The sequence below is a fragment of the Pezoporus occidentalis genome, unplaced genomic scaffold (assembly GCF_034315485.1).
Source record: "Pezoporus occidentalis ecotype Australia unplaced genomic scaffold, CSIRO_AGI_Poc_V1 ctg8, whole genome shotgun sequence".
NCBI lineage: Eukaryota > Metazoa > Chordata > Aves > Psittaciformes > Psittacidae > Pezoporus > Pezoporus occidentalis.
In genome coordinates this window covers 4,501,144-4,517,072 of record NW_026916158.1, presented here as the reverse complement: position 1 = coordinate 4,517,072, position 15,929 = coordinate 4,501,144, and the positions used below count along the sequence as shown (strand labels likewise).

At 38.9% G+C, this 15,929-nt stretch overlaps 1 protein-coding gene across 2 annotated transcripts in view; it reads right to left on the bottom strand.

The window, feature by feature from the left end:
• MME (membrane metalloendopeptidase) overlaps nucleotides 1–15,929 on the bottom strand; it is a 45,285-nt gene that overhangs the window by 19,204 nt on the left and 10,152 nt on the right. For both annotated transcript variants that reach the window (XM_062603431.1, XM_062603432.1), the window contains exons 4-15: nucleotides 15,627–15,788; nucleotides 14,197–14,277; nucleotides 13,481–13,576; nucleotides 13,256–13,374; nucleotides 12,239–12,304; nucleotides 9,271–9,405; nucleotides 6,736–6,837; nucleotides 3,948–4,084; nucleotides 3,755–3,848; nucleotides 2,015–2,143; nucleotides 1,064–1,162; nucleotides 397–477 (exon numbers count right to left, since the gene is read on the bottom strand). In XM_062603431.1, the coding sequence (XP_062459415.1) occupies nucleotides 397–477; nucleotides 1,064–1,162; nucleotides 2,015–2,143; nucleotides 3,755–3,848; nucleotides 3,948–4,084; nucleotides 6,736–6,837; nucleotides 9,271–9,405; nucleotides 12,239–12,304; nucleotides 13,256–13,374; nucleotides 13,481–13,576; nucleotides 14,197–14,277; nucleotides 15,627–15,788 (1,301 nt within the window). The remainder of the gene's footprint in view (nucleotides 1–396; nucleotides 478–1,063; nucleotides 1,163–2,014; nucleotides 2,144–3,754; nucleotides 3,849–3,947; nucleotides 4,085–6,735; nucleotides 6,838–9,270; nucleotides 9,406–12,238; nucleotides 12,305–13,255; nucleotides 13,375–13,480; nucleotides 13,577–14,196; nucleotides 14,278–15,626; nucleotides 15,789–15,929) is intronic.

The following is a 15,929-nucleotide window of genomic DNA, read 5'->3' as shown; positions in this document are numbered from 1 at the left end:
CATCCAATGTTGTACTTCAGGGACTGATTCCAAGTCATGGATAAATAGGCACAGTTCCTAAATTATGTGTACTTGCATCCACTTCAACTAGTGTTCCATCAGTTGGTGGCAGATTTATAAATACTGGCTAGACCACCATTGGCTTCATGTTTTATTCTAGCATCATTCCTCTAAAATTTGTTCATTCCTTTGAAACATTGTCAAATACCAGCATCTGCACTGGATCAGCTGCACCACACTGGCTGTTATTACATCCTTATTTACACCTGTGCAGAGGAGCACAGGATAGAGTTGCTCTGTACAGATGCAGGTGGCTCAGCTTGGCTAAGAAGGCAAATACACAATTTTTTCTCTTAAGAGCCTTTTCTAATTATATTGCTCATTGTGGATACTTACCTCCTGGTACTCGCTGTTCAGCTTATCATCATCAGTCACGATCTCATCGGGATAACCAATCCTCTCTCTAATTGCTCTTGCCTAGGGACAAGATAATTCAATATCCATAGCAAATACAGCCAGATTTTTAAATCATCATAAATTATATAATAAATGCAATACGGACACAACTGCAGAAACCTCAGAATGTAAACAAAACCTATGCTTAATTAACATTTTTTTACTCATTGAAAGCACTGTAAAGTTTACAATAAATTATAACAATGGAAACTTCTAGAAAGTATGTTTTGTTCCTTACTTTATAAGGGAACTTAGAATTGTTTACAGGACAGTAAAACATACTTCAGCTACACTTTTGAGTTGAAAGGGTGGTTTAAAAAGTAGCTGAAATCCTGAAATATTTGACAGCATCTACAGTAGAAATAAAATTAATATCTGGGTGGTTTTTAATTTTAGTACTTTATAGGAAGACACACAAGTTTCCACAAATGTGTAGCGTTTATCTCAGTTTGGGTCTGTATCCAGACTTAACTCCCTCATCTACATTGGAGTGAAATAATTTATTTAAATGTTCCCAAATTCTGACAGTTTGAAGTCCTGAACAAAGTTTTCTAACCCACACCTCAGTTTGATAGCCAACATTACCAATATTTAAGATTGAACTTACTTTTTGTTCTGCTTTGGTTTTGGTTTCTGCATCCATCCAGGTGAGCTCATCTAAGGTTTTTATAAAAACATCACGTATACCTGCAATCATTTCCTCGACCTTGGAAAAAACATCAGAATGTTACAAATCCGCATATAATGATCCATTTTTTTTTCCAAAGTCTTAGTTCGTTTATTACAGACTTGTTTTTCCTGCACTAGCTGCTTGAGCTTGTGCTGTTATGGGCCATACTCAAAACCTGGAGCTCCTAGCACTCAGTAAACTCAGTAGCATGTTTAGTCTGGCCTGTGGGAGCAAAGGGAATGGGCACAAACTCCCAGGGCAGTGTAATTTATTCAGGTTACAAAAAATTTGACAGATATCCATCCACTGGGTGTTGTGCATCTGATCCAATTATTGTGTATATGGTGACTACAAAAAATGGTGTATCTTAAGCGTGGATTTCAGTAGGAGTGATAAAGAGTCAACCAAGGCTTAACTTCAGAATAACTTTCAGCAATTTCCTGTGTGACTGAAGATAAACAGACATAACCAATTTTCCCTGGTCCAGTGTTGGCAGGATGTGAACTAGCATCAGACTCAAAGAACAAGCAGGGACTGTTCATTTCAGTAAGTGCTGCTTCTTAGGTGTGTGTATTATTAGCTTGTGCATGGTCCAGCGCTAATGTGCCAGTGGTTCTTTAGGCTGCAGCTGGCCGAGAGCAAGTGGAGCAGGGAGATGCTTTTCCCTCTCCAAGTGCAAACATGTAATCATTGTATTTCATGTGTCGCTTCATGCTGTGGTCAGTTGCTTTGATAGCAGTCCAGCTCAAGACATGTAATGCAGGAGTGACCTGCTATATAAAAAAGCTTAATAAAACATGTAACTAAAGCTATGTAAAGAACTGCACAGAAAGTGACAATTAAGTGATGCTTAGATGGCACACAGACTATGTTTGCTAAAAGCTTTACCACATGTTTACTGTCTCCAGCAAATGCTTCCTCTACGTATAATCGTCCCACTGCATTCTCCATGTTGCCATTGACATAGTTTGCGCAACGACGCCAAGCAGCAGTTTCTGATGTTGTGCCATACAGCGCCTGTGAAACATCAACATTAAATAAAACGGTGACATCTGGACCCGCATCAGGTGAAGGAGAATGGGGACTGACTGGCACACGTGTGTTTCAGAGGAGCCTAGGTGACCCTAAATGCATGCATTTAATTCACATTTATGACAGGTAGGTGGACTCCCTTTGTAATGGGAACACGTCACAAGCTGAGGAAATAAAGAGAATCATTAGCAATACTGTTTATCCTTTCAAAACAGGAAAGGTAGAAAGAAGAAGACTACTCAAAAAGCTAAGAATGGGGGAGGTTAAAGAGAAATACTCCGACAAAAAGCTTTCACTGTTACAGGGAACTGTATTGCAGTTCTAGCTCTGACAGGGCCTTTGTGCTTATGCAGCAAATTCATTTCTGCAGAGGTAAGATTGTGTTTTCTACGCAACTAGTTGCTTCTGTCAGAGCCTCTCACCTTTGGGAGCTTACAAAGTAGAAGCTCATTTACTCTATGTGATGCTGCTACAAGGTATGCAAGGATTTTGTCATGCTAACATATAAATACATGATGAAGCTGAGTGGATAATATAATGGTATGGCACCTGAATTCAAGGAATATAGCAGTGTCATTAGAGGGCAACTCTGAAATCCCATTCTGTAATGAAGTTTATATTCCATAATGAAGCAGCTACTGATCTCTTCAGAAGTACAAACCAATCACTCTTGCTGTTAAAAGCTCTGTAACTGCTACACCTTGACCTGAATTGCTAGGAAAATACTGTTTCTTTTCACTCTAAAGCATTAAGTCACACAAATGGTCTTTTGTAAAAGACCATTTTGTGTGTTACCTGTACAACACAGCACAGGCGTGTCCCCTGTCTGTGATGTTGGAACTTTTTGTAAGTCATTAATGACAAATAGCCGGATAGACTAGAAAATCTGTTCATCCTTAATCTGTTTCTTTCTTAGATACTCCCTGCATACAAACAGGGTGCATCAGTAGGCATTTGCTTGTACAGCGAAAGCTTGCATAGGAAAAGCAAATAGAACCCCTCTCCCCCAGAACCTAAAGAAAAAACAGTAATAAACATTAGCAGTACTGATCTTAATTAAAATTATACCTAATTTAGAATGACTATGCAATGAAGATTCTGGTAGGTCACTTAGTGCTGCTGGCGCTCATTTTAGTCAATCATAGTTCACTGGTCGCTGCATGATTTGGGTAGAGGGCTACTTGCGACCATGGTGGAGTGGCCCCAGACCTGGACTGCCTTTCACAGGAACGCCGAGCTAGCCTCTTTTAACTAAGCCTAGTGTCACCAGAGGTACACAAGAAAAAATGGAGTGGTGCTTTCTACAGCAGCACAAGCTTACCTGCTTAATTAGTAAAAATAACACACTATTAAAGTGAATTACTCTGGATTTGTACATGTACAGGGCTGGTGCATGTGAAATTACACCCCCTGTTCTCATGGGACATAAATTCTCAACTACAACGTTGTAGGGAACATAGCGGCTTTTTGCTTGAAATAAATCTTCATCTAAAGATCTAAACACATCTAGCTTTTCCATGCAAAATTCAAAATACATTAAGTTTTGTGGTTCACAAAAGTCATCTTTACAACTTAAAGTGAGATTGATTTCCTCACCTTACGGAAAGCATTCCTTGTGTCTTTGTAGTTACGGCTTAGGCTGTTGACAAGATCCATTATGAATCGCCAGACCATGTAATTTTGAAGGTCTCTGTTTAAAAAAGCACCAGTAATAAGCTGGTAATGCTTTTAGGCTTTTTAAGTTTACTAGAAATAAAATGCAAATTACAGAAATGCCTAACATACCTACCTGGGAGTATATTTATTAAGAACAGACTTCAGCTTGATAAGGTATTCTGGATCATAAACAATGACATGTTCGGTGTTCTCAACGTTAATTTGTACAGTTGACATTATATCATTTATGAATTTTGACCAGTTGAATACCTAGAAAATCAATATGCATTATTACATGGTTAAATCACAAAACCCCCAGCATTTAGCTGTGAGGTTTTTTCTCAGTTTAAGTATGTTTGCATAACAAAAATGCTCTGCCTTTAGTTTTCCTAATAGCTTTGCTACCTGAAAATGGAGTAATCATAATTGAGCTAATTTATACCCTCTGCGCTCTAAAATGGCATTAGAAATAGGGTGTTATTTAGTAGAAAGGATTGAGACAATGCTTTTATTTCAACCTCATTATTTAAAAATATTATGACCCTTTCTTTATGGTCTGGAAAAGCAGAAATGGTATTTTAAGTAAAATTTCCAGTTGCCTTTTTGCTGTATTTGGCTAAGAACTTTTAAATCAAAGCATGACTGACAGCCCCATTCTCAGTACAGTATGTCTCTGTGGGACAATAAGATTCGTGGCATACTTGACAATCCATTCTGAAGCATATGGGAAGGACTTGTTCAAAAGTATACTGAAGTCCACAAAAGGATTTATTTTAATAGGCTTTAAATCAGACACGCGAAATCCACTGTCTATAACGAATGTTCCTCTGCATGCCACAGTACTAGATACTGGAGAAGGAGCTGATTCAATAGTGGGTCAGCCTGCAGTATGCTCTGACAGACAAATCCCAGACAAGGGTTAGGGTTCTTGTTAGTTTTCTGCCTCTATGGTCCTAATCCCCTATTTTCTTTGTGCTGGTATTGACCTTTGCAAGAGGCTCACATAACTTTCATGACCTATGAAAATTCATTTCTTTTTCATTCTGTAGTGTCCATCTAGCATTGAGTGTGTGGGCACTCTCTACCAGAAACTCCTACTTGTTTGCTGATAAGAAAAATAATGTCTCTTTCAGAAGTCTTTGGTTATCGATCCCATGTGCCTCAGACAGCAGATGGGTAAAAGGATGGACTGGAGAATACAGAATCACGCTCGTTTTTCCCAGTCTGTATCTTTTAAGAGGAAAGTTTTATTGAAGGAGGCAACATTTTTCATCAGACAGACTGCTGCAGCTGAGGAAAGTGGATAAGCTTTCAGGACTAGAATCACTTGAGGTCTGAAAGTGAAGCAGCAAACTTCAAGCTAATCTTAGGGATAATTGCTGTTCTATCCTTAGACCATTACACCAATGCTACCAACTTCCATCATGTGTCTTTTGAGTGGTTTTGGATAAATTTAGAGCAGATGATTATTGCTGATCTGCAGCACCCCCCAGGAGCTAAAAATAAACAGGGCAATACCATTCTGTGACAAGAGAAATTAGTTTCTGACATTACTATAATGGTAGCTGTTCAGCTGAGACCTGGAGAGAAAGTAGATTATGAAACAAATTAAGCTAGGCAGAAATGAACTGTCACATAATTTAAACTTGAAGAATTTAAACTCAATTAAAACAGCAGTTATTATGAAACTGTGGTAGGAATAATAATATTTCATAGTACCTTACTGACCTCAAAAGACCCAGTAATGCACTCCTGCCTATTAGATGACAGTGCTTCCATGTGACACATTAGTTAACCTATTTGCCAGTTGTGCAAGGGACTGAAGTAGAAACACAGAATCATGGAATGGTTTGGGTTGGGAGGGACCTTAAAGACCATATAGTTCCAGCCTTCCTGCCATGAGCAGGGACACCTTCCAGGAGACAAGGTTGCTCAAAGCCCTGTCCAACCTGGCCTTGAACACTGCCAGGCATGGGGCAGCCACAGCTTCTCTGGTAACCTGTGCCAGTGTCTCACCACCCTCACAGGAAAGAATTTCTTCCTAATATCAAAATCTACTCTCACTCAGTAAAGCACTCCCCATTGTCCTATCACAGAAGTCATTTATGATAGAAAATATACATGTCTAGTGAGATGTAATGTTACTGAGAAGACACACCTGTGTTATCAGATCTTTGGCTGTTCTTTAGCTGGACTTTGTGGTACCATGAATTAAAGGTTATACTGCACAAACAGCGGGTGGCTCGGGGTAAGAGGAAAGGTGGAGCTGAATCTCTGCCTGGGGGAGCTACAGTGGGAGGAATGGGGAGGATTTTCCTGATTCATAGCCATGACTTCCTGGGCCCCTTTGTGCTTGCTTTGGGAAAACAGGACTTTTTGTTCTGAATGTGCAGCTCTGGATAAACAGAGAGGGCCTGAATAGTCACAATACAAAATATTTAGATCAATCAGTGACTACAGTCTTAACTTTCATACCAGGCCCTCTGGAGCTGCTGTGGTAATTGTAGGAAGGGAATTCATTTGTACTCTGCAAAGAATACTCTCCTGGTTTCCAGCAGGGGTTCTGTATGTGCCAGTTTTGTAAGATCTACCATCCTGAATCCCTGAGGGTAAATCAAACTCATGATTTATTTTTATTTTTTTTTTCTCCTTTGTCCTTTTCTGTCTTTTAATGTTGAAGCAAAGGGCAAAATTTGCCTTCAAGTTAGGAGAAACAGTGGGAACAGAAGCACAGTGTTTTAAATACAGTTTAATGTCATCAGGGGTTTAGGTAAGACAGTGTACATGTCAGGGATCCTGTTAATTTCAAATATGTCTCAACTCAGGAAAGAAATGTCTTTAAAATAAAAAACTGTCAGGCTTCACTGTTCAATTCATCAGTCAGAAATTAGAGGTTAAATAACAGATTATTGATCACTCACTTTATGATTGATTTCCAAGGAGAAATTGTTTTGGAGTTGTGCCAAGGTCATTTTATTGTACAGCAGAAGTGGATCATTCCTGTCTTCAGACTTTGTTGTTGCCTATCAGAGATAATAATGAGAAGATGGCTGAGTACATTGAGTAAATTCAAATGAATTTTGGCAGGTGGAAGTAAAAAGAAAGAAAACAAGTATTTCTGGCTGAATACATTACTGTAAATTTGCATTAACTGTAAAGTACCTTAAAAATGCCTTAAGTTCCTTAAAAGTACCTTAAAAGTAACTTAAAGTATCTATGTAAATATGGACAGCATTTTATAGGTAAAAATTGTATAAAAGGACAGATTAAATGAACTAAATTTGTGGCAGTACAATGGAGCTTTACTTTTTGGATTTATTTTGCATTAGAACATCAACAGCTCAGGCTGTGCAGGAACATTCATGGAATTTAGACCCACAACACTCAAAGCACTGAGCAGAAACTGTTCTCAGTGGATAACACTCAATGTAAGAATGATATTCGTGAGATGAAGTGCAAAATCTTGCAAGAAAGGAACAAAAGAGATGTATTTATTGAGTGAAGGAGACCAGTGTGCAGCGGTAGGAATTACAGAATTACAGAATCAGTTAGGTTGGAGAACACCTCTAAGATCATTAAGTCCAATTGAATGCAGTGTGAGCGTTCTCATCAGGATGCAGGTGCTCTCTGATATGTTCTTTCTGGAACCACTTTCTAGAACGGGAGTCATAAATGACCTTTTTATTAGTCTAGGCAATGTGGGTTTACACCAGTGTGTTAAAAACATGCATATGTTAACACCTAATGTATTAGGGCCATTTCTTACAGATAGTAAAACTGCCTGACGCCAGAGACCTGAGGCTGGTGCTGCTTTATGAGGCAAGTTAATCACTGGCATCTCTACGCAGCGTCACAGGGAGATCTCTGGAACTAAGGTGGAGACAGAGTAGACTGAGAGGAGACAAAATCAGCACCTAATGTTAACTATTCCCTTGGTCTGTGAGTACTCTCTTGGATATCTTTAGGTTCTTTTCCTTAAGCAGGAAAGTGTGTCCCTTGCTAGGATGCTTCTGCAGGTTTCTGAAGTGCGTTCCTTTATTGTTTTTTGTACCTTTATGATCATGCAGAAGTACCTTGTAACATCATCAGCACTTGCACCCCTCATACTCTTTCCCCCTCTTAACCTCCACTGTTTACATGGCAAAGAGAGAAAATGCAGGTACAGCAACAACTACAGGAGAAGAGTGATACTGTGATACATGAGAGTAATTCATGGGAGAACCTCCATGACTACTGCCTCAAGTACTCTTAAATGACTCAGGAGTGAGAATCATAGACTTTACTCATTTAAACTGTTTTGAAAAATCAGTCATGCCAAGCCTGATTTTATCTGTCTCCATCCTTTTCTAAAAATAAAGTTTTTCTTCCGCTTCCTCTTTCCTAATCTAGTGTGCCATAGGTAGGTTTTTTTCTGTGCTTTCTTAAACAAATTCCCAAGAGCACAGTGCCAGCTCTCTTCCAGTGACATTCAGGCTGGTGCTGAGTTTTCAATGAAAAAGGTTAAAACCTGAGAAAATAGCAGCTTACCTACTACCAACTGTACTCCGTATCAGCAGCAACTGCTGTGGAGACCTTTCAGTTGTGGTTTCCTTTTGCATACCCCTTTAAATCTTTCTCCAGTTAACTCCTTTTCTTGTAATAATATTCCATCTCTGATCTAAGCCCAGAGGTGTGTTTCTCAGGAAAATGTGAAGAAAAACAAAATCAGGTGGTTTTACCTTATACAAATGGGGGAGGAAGATCTTCTTCCACCAAACTCATGCCCTTACTCTAAGTGTAACTTCAAAAATAGCTGAAGCTAGAAAATTTGCACTTAGTGTGTTTTGCGGTCATCCTCAGCTTCAGCTCCTTCTGAAACAGTAATTATAAGCCACATTTTTGGTCATGAATGCTTGAATTTCTATTTGTTTTTCTCCACGCAAGTTCAAATTCCAGCTATTTCTTCAACCCATACTTTCATGGAGAACAGTGTTTGATTAAAAACGCACTTGGAACAATCAGCATTGTGGAGCAGCTTGTGCAGGACAAACATTACTTTGTGTTGCATGGCGAGCCAAGGGTTAGGAATCTTCTGCTTTCATAACCAAACAGCCCACGGGGAAAACAGGACAAAGGGAGAAGAGGCCTGAAAGCATCTCCCAAAACTCACTTTCTAAAACAGACTAAACAGAAGCCAAGTCTGTCTCTCTCTTGCTTTTTCTTTTCTTGAAGGGCTTCTGTGAACAGATTAGGATAAAACAATTGGCTATATGGAAAACAGCTAACTCACATATTTTCCCTTGCTCATAGAAGGCATGTCTGTCTTGTTACGCATTCCTCGTAGGTGCTCCAGGCCCCATACATTTTTGGTCCCAGAAAATAACATTAGCAAGTAACTGAACAGTTTACAGTGAGCTTTCTTAGGTATTAAGAAAAAGTCAGTTATTTAAAGGAAACTTTAAAAATGTTTTTCTTACATTGGCAATCTCTTTCTCCAGGTCCATAACTCTTTTCATTTGTTCAGAAATATCAGTCTCATCAAAAGAAATATTTCTTTCTTGTAGGACTAGTTTAGTTACAGAAATCATGAAATCAACATAGGCGGAACATGCCTGCAGGAAAAAATACAAGCCTTTTGAAGACAAACCACTTCAAAGTATAGCATACCTTGATTAGATTTCATCTCCATTTTTATGAACTACAATTTTTCCTCTCTTTCTCAAACAGTTTAATGGTAATTCATTCTGAAAAACTGTTAGATCACAAATAGAAATGAACTTCAAAAATTCCCTTACGTAAAATTGCTGTACAATTTATAGCACTGTTCAAAGCTAAACACTCTCAACTACTGCACTGTTTTCATAACTTAAAATGAGACATTTGTATGTCCATATTTAAACCATCACCCGTGTTTTTTCCAGCTCTCTTTAATTACAACTTCCAAAAATACCACTTCCAAAGAGCAGTGTTCCCAGAAACATAAAACTGAGAGAAATTCTGATGGACTGTGTTGAATTAGCATTGTGGGAAAATTACTGTCAGAAGCAGTGTACCTCCTCTGTTGCTTCTTGGAACACTTAGAAATCCTGTTGCTGTATCTAAATTTGGTATAGCTGGATAACACTAGAGACAATATAGTATACATTATATTTAACATAAAAGAATTCACCAAGGATAAGAATGTAAATATGGAAGCACATTCTCTTAAATGCTATGCTGTCAAATATCTACAGATCTCATTACATTTAATGGAATTTAATATCATTCTAATACGTCTTTGATAAGCCACACTCATTTTTATGTCAAATACTGTTTTCAACATGCTTTTTAAATGCAAATAAAAATACATATTAGATTAGCAATCTAACAATAAATCTATTTTATCCTAAATAGCATAATCTACTGAAAGTGCTAAAACCTAGGATCAGTAAGGTGTGCATGTCATCAACTTTATTAATAGAAATATTTTGGTATGTTCAGCTTCTAAAGCAGTAGGATGTACCCCTATAATGCATGCTATGTTCGTACATCCATTCTGATAAGAACCTTCCTTGCCATCCATCTGCTGTCAGCCTCCCCTCCCTGACAGAAGTGCCATGATGCAACAGGTTGTGTGCTGGGAAACTCTAAGCAGCTCATGAAGAGTACCGACAGCAGACTTCAAAAAGCCATGAGGCTCACAGCACCCTGAAGGACTGAACTCTTGCTCTTTCTGATCAGGATTATTTTACCAGAAAGAGGAAAGCCCATGAAACCACTGACAACTACAAGTCAGAAAAGAGAGTGCATTCCAAGCTTGTTAATACCATTTTAAAATATCCAAATACAATTCATAAAAATGCAATACGGACATTACTCCAAACTAGTAAGTCAAAAGAGATCTTCAGGTACCAATCAATGGACTATTATTTTTGGCCTCAAGTGCAGAACATTGTCTGGTCAGGTAACAAACAAGTCAGCTTGTTTTTTTCAGCTGGACTGTGCAAATACTCTCAGATATTTTAGTGGGAACTTACACATCAGCATAACTCCTGTATGAGAGGAGGAGAAAAAGAAATCTTAGGAAAAGATTTTTAAAATAGCTTGTTCACAGATTGCCTTGTAGCTTTGTGGTGGGAAGTCCTGACAAAGCCAGAGTTTAAAGTGCAGGAGGCAGGTATCTTGTTTTCTGCGTACAGCTCAAAGAGTAGAATGAGACAGTAGGAAACAGAGCCAAGAAGGGGTGCTGTCAGAGTGCAGGGATTGAGAGGAAGAACGTCTCTTGTGTGAAGTATGCATGCTTTTAAGAATATTACGAATCTGCCCTTTAGAGATAAATTTGGTTGGTTTTTTGTGAAATACTTCCTCCTCTTTACTAGCATATGATCTGTAATTAAATGTAATCAGTATTAGAGTATTAACTATTAGCATGTCAACAAAATACTTACAAACCTAAAATGTTTTGCATGCTTTCTCATCACTTCTTCATTTAATTACACAGAAGAAAACTGGCTAATTAAATGTTACTGTGGTGGCAGCTTCAGCTACATGACTTCAGCAAATACATATACTTCAGTCCTCCAGCACATCCAGGATTAGAAATGGGGGATACACAGTTGCTGTTTGTAGTGACAGAACAGGGGTGATCCATAAGCACTCACATCTTAACACACATTACCTTTTGACTGAGCTGTGGAGCCTGGCAGAAGCTAAATTGTTTCATGTTTATTTTCTTCCAGAAGGTTCTAAAAGAGGTCAAGGAGCTGTTCCTGTTCTGACCTTCATAATCTTACAGGAATTGCATGGAAAAGCTACTACTTTTTGTCCACATATATATTCAGTGATTACAAGAGGAATGGAAGAGAAGGGAGAGCAATGCAGGAAGGGGGACAGGTTGCGATGTCCACCATGCAGTGATTCTGGAGGAACGTGCAGTCTTCTCATCCAGTGCAGAGCCAACTACTACATACCAGCAACTGGAGCCTAAGCAAAAACCCCTTGGCTTCTAATGCTGCTAGGAAAATTAAACTAGGTCACTAATATTTACAGCATGTTATTGTCACTAACATTTATAGCATAATATTATAACACCTCAACTTCAGGACACTTGTTACACTCCCATTCTTAGCTAGCTTATTTCTACTTGCCATAATCTCATTTCTCTTTATCCTTTTAATTTACCTTTTGGCCCTCTTGCCTTTATGCTTACTTACCTATGTTAGAATTTCTTTCTCCACTCTGTCACACATGCTGCTTTCAACCTTGTTTAAATGTTTGTCATTATTACCTTCCAATTCCAGTTTCCCCAGTTCTCCCAGTTATGTCTCCTAGGGGTAGCACTGGAGTCTCTTTGGGGAAGGACTGTTCCTGCTTTTTGTTTATCCCCACTCTTGAGAATATGTCTGCCTTAAAAATACAGCCTAAAACTTCTGAAATGTAGTCAACAATCTGTCAGCTTCATCTTACCTCTCTGTATGCACCAGTGCATTCATAGTAGTCCCGAGAAGGCAGTCCAAGCCCAGGCTGATCGATCTGTAAATTGAAATGAAAATTGAAAAGTGCATAAAATGGTGTCGCATTGTGCTTTTTGTCAATTACAGGTTGATGGTGCTTCTCTCATCCTGTTGCCCACCTTTAATTCTTTTCACTCTCCTTACACTTTTTGTCTTTCTTTTTAGTCTCTTTTTTTTTTTCCTGTTGCTGAATGATGTATCCTGCACATAACCAGTGTGAAGCAGGGTATGTACAGAAGACAAAACAGTACACAGGCAAGGAAGGCAGTTACCGTATCTTTGAAATTTGTACATGCAAAGTAGTCAAAGATCTATCTACCCCACTGATAAGAAAGATCCGACCTTTGCTCTTGTAACTGTTGCATCTCAGGAGTAGCTGGCAAGGATTCACCATATGTAACTCTGTCTTCCACTGGAATTTCCGTTTCCAGGGATCATCATGCATTTACAGGCATAATCCTTATGCAAATGTCCACAGCCACTTTCTTACCTGTGCCACCTGACTGCAGGTTCAGTTAGTACTTTGGTATCTTAATACCTTTTGAAAACACAGCCCCCAGTGTGGCCTTTCTGCCACTGGGACCATAGCCTGGTATTTCAGTGACAGAGCTTTCTGCCTGAAATACATAGTAAGGAAATCGTGTTTATTTATTTGCTTGTATTTATAGGCAAGTAGATCATGTCTCTCTTCTGTCCAGTGTACACATAAATTGTGTCTGTATGTCTATGTATGTCTCTGTTATTCTCATCTAAGTGTATAAGTGTACAGAATAGAGATATTTACTCTGAGAATGGACAGTGCACTGTGAAACTGATAATTGAAAACTACATAGATTCAGAATTATCTACAACTTACTCTGGTAAAATCCAAATCACTAATGCTTCTCCTGATTAACATCTATGTCTATGCTTCTAGTTATTTTGCTGCACTTTTATGATCAAGAAGGCAGTGTCACCCAGGGAGACTTACATGAATGATATGTGCTGTGGAATTTTTATCATCTGTCCCAACGAAAAAATTAATAAGGACCTTTTTTCCATATCTGGAGTTCAGCTGTGCAATAGCTGTCTCAGCTGTCCAAGCAGTACCTAAGCAAATGAAAGGTACACTCAGTCTCTATTTTTGATAAGCAATGAAAAGTACAATCAATTAGAGACTTTAACTGAAAAGGAAATAAAACACACATCATCTTACCATAGGAAGATTCCCAGTTGGTTGTTGCTACAGGCCAGTCAGATACATCTGGCAATAAATTTATTAAAGGTGTTCCACCTCTGCTATCGATGGTAGCTTTTGGAGAAAATAAAATGAGTTACCATGACATTTTAAAACACACAAATGTTATACTGTTATACTGAGTTCAGAAAATGAAGCTGAGAAATATGTCTTCCCAGTCACCACAATAGGAGTATGCTCTGATGTATGACTGAGCTTTAACATTTACTTCAAAAAACATTTCAGTCAAACAGCACATGGAAATCCTAACTGTTCTCTGCTCCTTGTTCCAGTGGCAGCATCTAGCTCAAATTCTTGAACTAAATGAACTCCCTGTCTTTCTAGAAGCCTGGTATGACAGTTATTTTGCACCTCTTCCCTGATAATTTGTACAAAAGAAGCTAACTCACATTTTTTGAAAGGATTAGTTTAAATATCTGCAGCAATCTGGTAACTGAAGAGTAATGTAATCTCACCTAAAATATAAAAGATAGTAAACAAGGAGATACAATAATAATTTTACTATTGACTTTCTTACTTGACCCTATAGAATGGATACGTGTTAGTTTTCAGGAAGAATTTCTAAGAAATTATGCACAGAAACTAGGAGACTATAGGCATAGCTGACTGTGAAGATGGAATTCTTTGGATGGTATTTATATATTCTATATGCAGTAAATTCAGGAGACACTTACTTTCATTTATGCACGATCTGTACAGAGTTTTTGCCTTCTGCACTGCTGTTACATCATTGGTGCTTGGTGTGTCAAGGACATCTGAAACACAGATAGCAAATACATCTTAATATCAGATCTTTATTGGAAAGATTCTGAAGGAACCACAGTGCATACCATCCTGAGGACCAGAGGATGAGTGATACGTACTCCATGTTAATCTCAAGTTCCAGGGAAGCTGAAGGAAAAAAGCTCTGGAGATTATATCAGTCTGTGTTAAAATGTTGTGCATAAAGGTGTCAGGTAGGTACCCTGTGGATCACCCCTGGAGAAATAAAAATGCTCTGACTTTTCAGGGACAGTTTCCAGGTGACAAAACTATTGTGTGAAGAGAATTGCTGTCAGGGCCCTAAGTGTACCAGCAGGCTCTAACTGCACTGACCAGGCTGTAACCGTCTTTTCCTGTAATTCTAATCTGCTCTCTTCACTGCAGCCAGGAGTTTAGTGTTCAAGGTCTGCTCTGGTATGGTGCAGTTGCGTGACTGTGGATCATACTTCTGTTAAAACAGCAAAACTGTAGGGAAGAGCCATAGGAAGCCTCATCTGGGTGCTCACCTGAGCCCCTTGTCTGTGAAGCCTCTATCCCTGCCTGCCTTGGGCTATGGTCAGGTCCCGGCTTGCCCTTCTTGGTGGGGCAGCCCACATTTGCCACTACTTTACAACTCCAGTTACGACTTCACAACTGCTTTGCTCCACAGAAGCTGAAGCCTGAGGAACACTGTGGCATCCGTAAACTGCAAACCTGGCAAAACCAAAAGATAGGCAAAGTAGAAAAGGATATGCAGTCTGGAGAGAGTGGTTTGGAGAATGTTTCATGAGTATAAACTGACTTTGACTCTGTTATTTTAGTCTGAAAAGGGGCAATACAGACAATTTGACACTATTTTGTGGAAACATTTGACATTTTGTGGAAAAAGGAATATTTGCAAGTTTAGGATGTGACAAGGTAGAAAACTACTTGCCTGCTCTTTAGGATTTAGGTGATGGAATATAGATATGCAGGACACAGGGCTGCCAAGACAGCAGCTCCAGCATTTCGTCTAACTTGGACACAGGCAGACCTCTTTCTTCTCCAGCTAGCCTGGCTGCTATTGTTAGTGCACGAGGGTAATGACAGGGATTTCAGTTGTTACAATATTCAGATGAGCACACAGAGCAGATACCAGAAAGGTCAGGTCTGGTCAGCCCCGCTCTGGTGTCAGACACAACAGCGTAACTTTCACAGCATTCCCCAAGCAAACAGTTTGTGGTAGGTTTGTCCCGAACCAAATGCAAAGAAGATGAAATATTTGGTAGTATTTTAAGCTTTGCTAGACAACCACATGTTATTAGGATAATGTGTAAGCCAAAGAAGAAACTTTATATAGGCCACAAACATACACTCCACTGACCTTTTAAAACAACTTCTAGTTCATCTCTTAAAATGTCAAAGTTACTATAACGGGAGCTGGTTTCTGGAATGACGTTCCTCTTAAGCCATCCTCCACAGGCATATTGGTAAAAATCATTACAAGGCTCTGCAGTCGTGTCCATGTTCTCAAGGATTCGGGCTGCTGTAATATTAGACAAATCAAGGCAAAGGATTTTTAGAGAAAATAAATGAATACACTTGTTTTCTCTGAAGAGGCAAGTAATAAATATATGTCCTTTAGTTTAGAATAGGCTCAAGCCTACTTGAGTGTTCTAGACCAAAC